Source organism: Sorex araneus, chromosome 5 (genome assembly GCF_027595985.1).
Source record: "Sorex araneus isolate mSorAra2 chromosome 5, mSorAra2.pri, whole genome shotgun sequence".
Taxonomy (NCBI): domain Eukaryota; kingdom Metazoa; phylum Chordata; class Mammalia; order Eulipotyphla; family Soricidae; genus Sorex; species Sorex araneus.
In genome coordinates, this window is record NC_073306.1 from 7979736 (window position 1) to 7991717 (window position 11982).

Genomic DNA, 11982 nt, shown 5'->3' on the forward strand with positions numbered 1-11982 from the left:
TGTGAGCACCGCCAGAAGTAATTCCTGAGTGTGTGAGCCAGGAGTAACCCCTGTGCATCACTGGGTGTGACCCAAAAAGCAAAAACAAAGAAAAGAAAACAAGTGTCTTCATCGGGGAATTTAGGACTTTTTAAAAATTTTCTACAAATCTTCTGAAAGTGTTACTAGAAGATAAAAGCCATCAAGAGTATTAAACAGTATTTATTTTTTGCATTTTCTCCCTTTTACTCAATGATGGTAGTTTTTGAAGATCAGAGCAGCATCAAGAATCTTAGTGTACCGGGTTCGATTCCCATATGGTCCCCTGGGCACCGCCAGGAGCAATTCCTAGTGCAGGGCCAGGAGTAACCCCTGAGCATTGCTGGGTGTGACCCAAAAAGAAAAAGAAAAAAAACTTCGTTCATACAGGACACATGTAATCTGATTGATCATTTCTGCAATGCTTCTTTGCATAGGATGTAACCAATCAAATAGCAGAAAATGCTAAGTGGGGGAGAAGATTAATAGCATATTTAATAAGCTCGGGTCATTGTATAGGACATCAGATCAACAGAGATTCATATGGCAAGATGACATTACAGACAATGCCTATGTAGATAGTACAGGTAGCGCTGCCACACCTGAGTAGCAGAGCAGTACAGCCACCTCAGCTGCAAGAAAGCAGCAAGAAGGGAAAAAGTGATTGAGGTTGCAGTTCAGGAAGAGGAGGTTATTGTTTCTGCTACAGCCTGTAGAGATATACCTACATGAGTTTGTATAAAGGATATTAAATAAAGGAATTATAATACTGAAAAAAAAAGAATCTTAGTGTAACTGGAATATAAGTGAAAATGAAGAAAAATACATTTTTCACCATGGATGCATTAAGATGTACTCTTATCTACTTTTTTGTATGTGATATATGTGCATAAGTGGTTAAGGCAACTACATGGAATGTAAGATATTTTGTCCAAGTCTTAAATTAGACATAGTTAGAAGATTAACCATAGTTAGAACCTTCTACAAAAGCAGAAAAGAATTTGAAAAGCAAAACAATATCGAGGTTAAAGTAGAGGCTGGGACTGCTCGATTAGGAGCTTGGAGATAGGAGCACAGGGATTGAAAAGAAATCTTGGGAAGATATTCTTTGGGACTCTGTAAAACTTTGGCAACTCTATAAATGATAGAGAGCCATAGAAGTATTCTAAGTGTGTGTTGTTATGGGGCTTGAGCATGGATGTGGCTAGGTTCTGGAGGTCTTCGGCTGATGGGAGCTCTGCTTGGGGCGGGGAGGGAAGCTGGAGTCCATCCCTTCCGAGGGGTCCCGGGGAAGACAGCCAGGAACACAGGCAAGAGACTCTCTGTGTTGCTCTCTTCCAGGAGCTTGCTTCTAAGTCTCTGAATGCTGGCTGTGGATGGGATTACACGGTGCTGGGGGCAGTCCCTGGGTGTGACCACCTACCTACTGGGAAGTGGGAAATCTGAGTGGAGGGGCCCCGTCCCGATCCGAGCAGGCTTGGAGGTCTCAGTCCCAGGTCCCACACACCTGGGTTCCTCTGCTGGTACCTTCATGCATGAGGCTCCTCCACCCAGATTTCCCACTTCCCAGTAGCTAGACGGTCACACCCAGGGACTGCCCCTAGCGCCGTGTAATTCCATCCATGGCTAGCATCCAGAGACTTAAAAGCAAGCTCCTGCAAGTGTGCAGCCACTTTGTGATATCTTATAGCCTACTTCTCCTCTGGGAGAACCTGGCAAACTACCGAGAGTATCCTGCCCACATGGGAGAGCCTCACAAGGTTCCCATGGTGTATTAATATGCCAAAACTGTAACAAGCTGAGTCTCATTCTCCTGACCCTGAAAGAGCCTCCAATGCAGCATCGTTGGGAAGGATGAGTAAAGAGAGGCTTCAAAAATCTCAGGGCTAGGACGAATGGAGACGTTACTGAGACCACTCAAGAAATTCGACAATCAACGGGATGATGGTGTTGTTGTGGGAGCTGGATAGGTGGAGGGAGCATGTGTGATGTAATCAAATCTGTGTCTTGAAACGAAACTCTAGTAGTATCATAATGGCAGTCTGAAAAGTGAAGGGTCTAGCAGCTAGATGCTCTGCTAACGCACTAATGCAATAGGCTAAATAAAATAGGACAAATGTCTAAATATTAAAAATGGGAACTTAAAGATACAGGAAAGCACAAAGGTGAGAAACAGTTAAGTACATTAGCAGGTATTTGCACACAGTTGCATGTGAGGAGAGAGGAATTTCCAGATTTTTGTGTGAACAGTTGAATATAGCACTGTAGCACTGTTGTCCCATTGTTCATCGATTTGCTCGAGAGGGCACCAGTAACATCTCCATTGTGAGACTTGTTTGACTGTTTTTGGCATATCGAATACGCCACGGGTAGCTTGCCAGGCTCTGCCATGTGGGCGGGATACTCTCAGTAGCTTGCCAGGCTCTCCGAGAGGGATGGAGGAATCGAACCCTGGTAGGCCACATGCCAGGCAAACACCCTAGCTGCAGTGGTATATGATAGAAAAGAACTGAGTTGGAAACTCAGGAGTAGATTGTGCTAATTTGCAGAATAAAGATAAGATTTTGAGTTTAAGATACTCACTGGTTATCCTGACAGAAGTGTTTAATGCTTAGGGAATAAGTGGTATACAGTATACATAGTATTTGTGGATCTGGAACTCCTAAGAGAAATAATGGAGAAAAATGAGTCTGAGTACCCTAAACATTCTTACTTGTTATCCTTCGGGAAGCATATTTCTATTATGTTGTTGTGTCTGCACCAAAGATTTAATGAAACAATTACTTTTAGTAAAATCTTATTTTGCTAATAATGGTAAAAATCTCAGTTATCTTTATGAGGATGACTTAATATTCCCTACTTCCTCTCTGAATATTTCAAAAATAGTTAACAGAGGGAGGTATTTTCCTAAGAGAATAATCATCAATATCTGAAGACTTTACAGTTACAAAATGGGTAAGTTCAGTAATGATGAAAAATGTCTAATGACTCCTTAGACACTGCCCTTTCTTTCTTGCAAGGGTTATGATGTAAATTCTACAACCTATAAGCTCCAGACTCACTGTTCAGAGGATATACCAATAGAATATGCATGTTCTTGTGGAACTCATTACCTACTGCAGTAGACTGGGAGAAGAAACATGGTTCCAAAATAATTAGAATGTCCACATGGAAATAAGGGAGGGATAAATTGCTTTAGTTGTTGAGGAAATGGACCAGTCATACTCCTTTGGGAATATTGATGTAGCTAAAGAATTTGCAATTATTTTGGAAAATAGGGTAGGATTAAAGCAAAACAAGTGAAGGTGGAAATAGTTGAAAGAATGACAGATATGAGAAGGGACAGAAGAGCAGAGGACACTGATTTCAAGTTGAATGGTTAGGACTTCTTTTAAAGTAGTGGAATAGATGATTAAGAGGTGTGGAGAGACTTAAACATCTAGGTATGTAATCTTCAAAAGGTCTAAAGCCAAACTAAGAGATTAATACATTGAAAGGCAGGCATGGGCAACCAATAAATTTTTTAAGAGAAGAAAACCATATGAATATGGATATCAGGTGTGTGAATTCTAGAGATGTTCCTGCAGCTGTCTTCTTTCCTAAACAATTCACTTCATAGCCTTAAAATTCCTTTACCTGCTGTAAAGTGTAAGAAAATTGAACTGAATAACTAAGATCAGCAGCTATTTGCTACTAAATTCTTTAATCCAAGACTGGGGGTTGCCATTCTACAATACTATTTCCTTTGTTTGGTCGCTCTATATTTCACAGATGAGTAAGATCATCTGGTATTTGTTCTTCTCCCTCTGAATTAATTCATTAAATCTGATATTCTCCAGTCCCGTCCACATTGCAGTGAGCTAAATGATTTCATCTTTTCTTACTCTTCATAATATTCTGTGTGAGTGTGTTTGTGTCTCACAAGTTCTTGACCCACTCGTATGTCGTTAGATACTTGGGTTGCTTCCACTTCCTGGTTATTGTAGTAGGCACTGCAAAGATAGAGGTGCACAAATATCTTTTCAAATTAATGCTTTTGTGTTTGGGATAAATGTCTAAAAGTTGAACCACTGGTTTTACTCGTACTTTTTCAATGAGTCTCCATAATTTTTTCCATACACACTGAACCAGACAACATCCCCACTAACCAAAGAGGGTTTGTTTTCACCGCATCCCCTCCCACAGGGGTTGTTTCTAATCTTTTTGGTGTAGACTATTCTCACCAGTGTAACGTGGTCCACTTTTTCTAAGCAGTGCCATAATTCAGTGCCTTAAGCTGCATTTAATAATATCTATTCCTCTATTTTCTTCTCACCTCCAATCATATCCCACATAGAAAATCTTCCATTGGTTCCTTGTAACTCACTGTACAAGACCACAGAAGCTCTTATCTCAAACAGTTACCTTCTTGGCACCAGACAATAGTACAGTGGGTGGAGCATTTGCCTTGCATGCCGCCAACCTGTGTTTGATCCCTGGCATCTCATGTAGTCCTCTGCCCCCACCCCCAGTACAGCCAGGAATAATTTCTGAGCACAGAGTCATGAGTAATCCCTGAGCATCTCCAGGTGTGCCCCCCAAACAAACCGAAAAGGTTCCCTTCTTTTTTTTCTCTTTGGGTCACACCCGGCAAAGCACAGGGGTTACTCCTGGCTCTGCACTCAGAAATTACCCCTGATGGTGCTCACGGGGCCATATGGGGTGCTGGGAATTGAACCAGGGTCAGCTGTATGCAAGGCAAACGCCCTCCCCGCTGTGCTATTGCTCCAGCCCCAAGGTTCCCTTCTTCTTTTACCAAACTACCTCTCTCCTGAAGACAGTGGTATGTCCTGCAGCAATTTCCAGGGGTGGTGGTTTCTTCTCTACAGCTCTTGAACTTCTGGTCATGGAGCTAGAGCAATGTCCCTTTTATTCCACTCTGCTACTTTGAGACAGTTGTTCCTTCCATCCCCTCTTCTCACCTTCAATTTTTCTGTTTAATTTCAGCTAATTATCTTGCCAAACGGTATATACACATATGCATGGTTGCTCCTTCCATTACAGTCATCTACTACCCATCATTCCCTGTATCTCAGGGCTATGTCACATACTCTAGATCTAGTCCTGACTCTTCCAAAATCCTGGCTTCTCAGTTCCTTGGCATCTTCCACTGATTCTGTTTCTCATGACCATGGCTGCTCACTCTTCGGGAGCATAGTCTGCACTTGTCATCTCCTTTGACTGTGCTCCATCCGTAATCTGTTTCATTCATTTCAAACTCTTACTACCACCTTCGTGTTCCTGGAGCCAGCAGACGCCATTGGGCTACACTAGCATGTGACAGGGACGTTACCGGTGCCCGCTCACGCAAATCAATGAACAACGGGATGACAAGTGATACAAGTGATACTACCACCTCTTACCTTTCAAGATCACTTGCACGTGTTTGGTTTTTTTTTTTTTTGGCTTTTTGAGTCATACTGGTGATGCTCAGGGATTAGTCCTGGCTCTGCAATCAGGAATTACTCCTGGCAGTGCTTGGGGGACCATATGGGATGCTGGGACCCGAATCAGGGTCAGCCTGGCAAATGCCCGGCCTGCTGTACTACCACTCCAACCCCCTCTTGCACTTTTATGATCGTACCAAGATCCTACAATTCATTGAATTTACTAACTTCTCACTATCTCTTTCCTAAGGATTTTCTTTCCGTTATTTTTCAAATAAAATCCCACTGTTAATAATTATAATTATCCCCTTCTTTATATATGTCTTCTTTCTTTTGCCTCTTTATTTTATAGAACTCACAGTTCGAAATCTCAATCCTTGTTAAATCCTGCTCTCCACCTACTCAATGATTGCACCTTTGGAAGCTGAAATTAAGTGCTGAAAGACACAATCATGTTAATTGTCTCATTTAAAAATATCATACATTTTACTGCTACATTCCCAATCTCATTTACTTTCCATTTTCCTAATTAAACATTTCAAACTCTTAACACCTCCCACCTCTGTACTCATTCTCAGCTTACTCCTCTGCTACCCAATTCAATGAAACAAATCAAAGAAATCAGTAAAGAACAGAGACTCCTGCCACCAGACCCACCCACCGGCATCTGTACTCAGACGGAATTATCTGTCATCCCTCCCTCTTCCCTCTTCCCTCTTCTGTGACCCACTCAAGGACTTCATTCTAACAATTCTCAACCTCTCATATTTCATCACTATCCTTCCATTTATCATTGATGACTCATCATGCTATTATTTACCTTCTAAGAAAACAATGCCTTGCCTTCTCTTGCTCCCCCTCCAGCTAGCCCTCTTTCATCCCTCTTCTTGCAGACCTCGTAGAGGTTAGAGAGCACCAAACTTAGTCCTCAATTCTACCATTAATCTGTATACTCACTCAATTTGTAAAGATCGTTTGCATGAACTTTAAAGCAAAACTTTAAAAGTTTTCAACTTTTTTTTTTAACTCAAGGCTTTTTTATGCTGTGGCCAACTCCATGTCTTTGTTTGGAGGTGCAATAGATGAGTCTTAGCAAGATAAAATTAAGTTTAATATCTTCCCTACCCACAAGTATTCCCTATTGACAGTAGTCTCATCTCTGTCATGATGATGCCAACTTTTCATTGTTCAGACTTTGGAGTCATCTTGGAGACATCTTGGACCCCCATTTAACTTCATGTCTCTTCCTCAGCCATTTTCTATATATCAGGATCTTCTTGTCATCTCCTTTCCTTCTCTTTAACTATTATATGTAGCATTTATGACCCCAAACTAAACTGTATGCTTCCTGGATACAGAAACTTCAGTTTTAGAAATATGCCAATGAATAGCACAGAGTCAAATCTAAAAGACGCACTCAAGTTCTTGGAAAAAAATCTGACTAAATGAATATATTCTTAGAAAGAGTTCATTTTCTCCATTCCTTTTCTAAAAGAATATGAAAAATTATGAGTCTTGGGGTAGGGATAGATAACAATGATCTTAGAAAATACCTAGATCCAGTACTTTTTCTAATATTTATTTTCTTTTTGAAAGTATTAGTGATTTTTTTCAAGCAAAATTAATGTATATCTTAAGTATTAAAGAATTAAACATTAGGGGCTGGAGCGATAGCACGGTGGGTAGGGCATTTGCCTTGCACGCAGCCGACCTGGGTTCGATTCCCAGCATCCCATATGGTCCCCTGAGCACCGCCAGGAGTGATTCCTGAGTGCATGAGCCAGGAGTAACCCCTGTGCATTGCCAGGTGTGACCCAAAAAGAAAAAAAAAGAATTAAACATTAAAATAGATCCCAGGATTGAGGGAGAAGGTGGCAATCTTTTGTTGTTCTGTAGAAACCAGTAATATTTTTCCAGAGACCCTCTTCACTCTTCTATGTTACTGGACAACAGATTGATTTTGCAGATAGATAAGATTGAAGTCTGTAGAGGTATGTGACTGTCCGTGATCCCCTACCAATGAATAACAGAGATCACTTCCTCAGTGATCCTTTATGCAACTGCTCCGTCACTGTACCACTGTATCACTTGAGCAACATTCAGTTGCTCAAGCGGGCACCAGTAATGTCTCCATTGTGAGACTTGTTATTACTGTTTTTGGCATATCCAATACGCCACAGGTAGCTTGCCAGGCTCTGGCGTGCGGACGGGATACTCTCCGTAGCTTTCCGGGCTCTCTTAGAGGGACAGAAGAATTGAACTGGGGTCGGCCATGTGCAATGCAAATGCCCTACCTGCTGTGCTATTGCTCCAGTCCCTCACATCCACTAAAGAAACAAAGAACCCAAGAAACAAGACTGCAATCTCTGAATTAACGCATTAATGATTTCTTAAATTTTCTCTCTGCTCACTGAGATTTCCATCTCCTTTCTTAGGCGAACACAGGCAAGAATCTGGTGACACTTCCCAACACAACAGCCACTGCAATTCTGTGCAGTGATGAAACCATCTGGCTGGAACCTGAAGTTCTCTTCTCTGGGCCTCGCCAAGGTGAGACTTCTTAGAGGAAAACCTCTTAAGAGAGGGGACAAAATGTCTTGTGTCCAGAACCGTCCTGAATTTTCCTAAGCAACTATTCTATGTTGTTCTGTTCTTGTAGCCTTTGAGTTTCCTCAAATCAACTACCGAACGTATGGTGGGAAACCTTATACGTATGCGTACGGACTTGGCTTGAATCACTTTGTTCCCGACAGGGTAGGGAATCTATCTTCTAGATATTAGAACATAATGTTGAGCATATGACAAGTCCCATAAAATATATGGGTTAATTTTCTTTCTTTCTTTCTTTCTTACAATCAGCTCTGCAAGCTGAATGTCAAAACTAAAGAAACTTGGGTATGGCAAGAGGCCGACTCCTACCCATCAGAACCCATCTTTGTTGCTCACCCAGATGCCTTGGAAGAAGATGATGGTAATAGCTATGTGCAAGTAATTAAAGTGGCAAATGTGTCTAAATGGTCTCTTTTTCTTTTTATCAGATCTCTCTCTATATTAATTTGTTAAGACTTACAGGGACCAGAGCAATAACAAAGTGGGTAGGGAGCTTGTCTTCCACTTGGACAACTTGGATTTGATCCTCAGAATCTCATATAATCCCCCACACACTACCAGGAGTGACTTCTTTTTTGGGGGGGGGTCACACCCGGTGATGTACAAGGGCTACTCCTGGTTCTGCACTCAGGAATTACCCCTGGCGGTGCTCAGGGGACCATGTGGGATGCTGGGAATCGAACCCGGGTCGGTCGCATGCAAGGCAAACACCCTACCCGCTGTGCTATTGCTCCAGCCTCCAGGAGTGACTTCTGAGTGCAGAGCAGAAGTAACCCTTGAACATCACCAGGTGTGGCACAAAAGTAAAGACAAAAGAGAAAACAACACCCCCGAAAGAGTTATACCAACTATTCCCAAATGTTCACACATGATCCTTAATACAACTACTACACACACAAAACACACACACACACACACACACACACACACACACTAAAGAATTTAAACTTATTTGCAAAAGAAGTTCCATTTGTGGTGAGATCTTTTTTTTCATGACATGTGGAAAAATTACTAAAGATCGTCATTTTCTGGGGGTCACCATCCTGTGGTGACCTGGGGGTCCTCCCAGGTGCATTCGGAGATGATTATTGGTCAGCCAATGGATGGATGAAGGAACAGGGGCCACCATGCTTGTTGGTAATCAGTGGCCGTTTATTCAAGTCTCACAGCATTAGTTATAGAGAAATCAACCGTGAAGGGTTGGTGGGTACCAATTATCCATAGGTGTGGCTGAACACTATCATAAATAATGAACAGTTGTAAAGCCCTTTTTTCAGGGGAAGCTCTTTTAGGAGATCTACCCAGGGACAGAACCTCATCTAGGGGCTCCAACTCTCTAGATTCCTACTAAGAGATTCACCCAAGGGTGGAGTGAAATTCCATCTAAGGGCATATTGCTTTCTCCTTTCTTTTGCTAGCAATCCATTTAAACAATCATATTAAATTTGTTCCTTAATAATAGTTCTAGTTCTTTTGTATAAACACAGTAAGAGATATATTAAACTCAAAGGGTGACTCTTCCTGGGAACATCTCACTACATAGACCAGACTACAGGTCAGGTTAGTCTTTCCTAACCCCAGAAGGGTCCTTATGTATCACTTCTTTATGGGTCATGTAAGAGTTTGTTCCATGACTAACTGTTATCTTAACTATTATACTTTTTATAGTGTTTAACCTGTATCTTTCCAATGCCAGGGTAGCTTATGGCTTGCCCTGGTTGTATCCTTGTCCCTCAGTGAGAATCCCCTTTAGGAGTATTAGAAACTAAGGGCAACTGAGGCTTAAGTCAAGCCTCATCCTAAATATGATGGATGCACAGGAGTAAATATTATTTAGAGTCAATTAACTCTCATGCTATAGAAGCATAATATTAACTGTTTTCCTGTATCTATACAAAAAGGACAATGCTCTAAAGTAAACTATGCAAAGTACAGAAAGGAAACAGAAAAGCAATATTTGGTTTATATGTGCAAAATCCAGAGCCCTCAGAAGATTTGACCTTCAGGTTACAGGGTCTGATTTGGGGATATTTGTGATTATCAGATAGGGGAAGAAGAGCACATAGGAGAGGTTAAAGATAAACACAGAAAATAGAGAATGCTGGATGGAATTGGGTATGCCTCAGGAGCACTGTTGTGGGTGTAACTCAATAAACCTAAGATCCCAGCGGGGAAGAAAGGACAAACCAATGTTACTTCTTAAAATACTTAGAACTATAATCCAATGAAAGCTTTACTGGTATTATGACTGAATGTTCATGAGTGTTCTGAATGAGGAAGGGAGTAAGTAAGAAACAGAAGCAGAAACTCTGGATTTTTCACTTCCTTCATTTTTTTTTTTTTACTCTCTTATCCAAAGTACATGAATGGGGAATAGCACAGATTTCTAAGGTGGAAAATTAAGTACTTAACGGATCAGAGAGTGTGGGAATGTATTGAGACCCCTTTTGGGTTTTTATACTCAGCTAGGACTAGAAAGGAATCCAGAAGTACAGCCTACACAATAACTCATTTATAAAGCATCAGGTTTTTGTTCTTTTTTTTTTACGAGTGAATCACCGTGAGGTACAGCCAGAGACCCACAAATCTCCGCACCTGCATTCCAGTCACAAAATGATGGAGCATCCATCCCCCCACCAGTGCCCACCCTCCACCACTAATGGTCCCAGCATCCCTCCTACCATCCCCACCCTGCTCCCCCCACCCCACCTCTGTGGCAGGCACTCCCTTTTTAAATTATCAGTTTTTTCTAAGCTATTGTCCAGCTGCTTAAAACCTCTAGGGTTAAAAATATAGAAAATAACAGAGACATTAAAAAATGAAGAATTATAGAGGCATTTCATGCTCAATAATTTCACACATGCAGCATATCCAGTCAAAACAGCCAAAGATTTGTTAACATTTCACTTGAAGGAAGTAAACCAATAATATCGCTATTGCTTTTCGTAGTCCTTTAGTACACATTTTTATTATTTGATGGTCACACTTTTTATAGTTTGTAGAACAGCTATTCAGTCTTAAGTTTACAGATAAGAACGCATATCTATTCACTTAGTAAACATTTTAATGACCACCTTCTATGTTCTAATCATTGAGATCAGCAATTGGAATACAACAAAGAGCAAGATACGTAAGCATTCCCTGTAACTTATAGTCCAGAGAATGGAAAGGAAAAGTTAATCACACAACCACATGATAGAAAAGCCCAAACAATGTTGATAAGTCATATGATTTTTTTAACTTGCCATAAAATACAATATAAATTACTTCAATGGGTCCTACCTTTGTGCTCTGAACATTTTCTTATTTCCTTCTGATTACCAGGTGTGATTCTGAGTGTGGTGGTGAGCCCTGGAGCAGGACAGAAGCCCGCTTATCTCCTGATTCTGAATGCCAAGGACCTGAGTGAAGTTGCCAGGGCTGAAGTGGAGATTAATATCCCTGTCACATTCCATGGGCTGTTCAAAGAATCCTGAGCATGGTCTATCAAGATTATTCTCTCTCGGTGAAACCAAGAAAAGCATAGTCAGGTCTGCAATCAAATTCTGCTCAACTTTAGGGGCTGTATCACATGATTTTAAATTGTAGATGCATTCAATTTTTGCAATGTTTTACAGGAAGTAGTTGAGCAAGCAATTCTCTCTTAAAATGCATATCTAGAGCAGCATACTTTCTCTGTGAGACAGACTATAACTGAAATCTACAAATTTTCATTTAGAAAATTGACATGAATTTATCAAACTTATTTATTCTTAATATAAAAATACATCTTATGTAATGATATGCTTCAATTATTTTTTAACATTTAAAATCCAAATCCCTCTGTATCTGAACCTGATTTGCAGGATCAAGGCAAAAAAGTTTAATTACTAAATGTCAACCCCAACATCAAATCAGTGAGTATCATCTAGAAGCAATTATGTAATTT

At 40.8% G+C, this 11982-nt stretch overlaps 1 protein-coding gene across 3 annotated transcripts in view; it reads left to right on the forward strand.

Annotated features, from left to right (window-relative positions):
* Positions 1-11530, forward strand: part of RPE65 (retinoid isomerohydrolase RPE65) — a 32005-nt gene extending 20475 nt beyond the window's left edge. For all 3 annotated transcript variants that reach the window (XM_055139782.1, XM_055139780.1, XM_055139783.1), the window contains 4 exons: positions 7880-7994; positions 8104-8198; positions 8304-8415; positions 11379-11530. In XM_055139782.1, the coding sequence (XP_054995757.1) occupies positions 7880-7994; positions 8104-8198; positions 8304-8415; positions 11379-11530 (474 nt within the window). The remainder of the gene's footprint in view (positions 1-7879; positions 7995-8103; positions 8199-8303; positions 8416-11378) is intronic.
* The last annotated feature ends 452 nt before the right edge of the window (positions 11531-11982 follow it).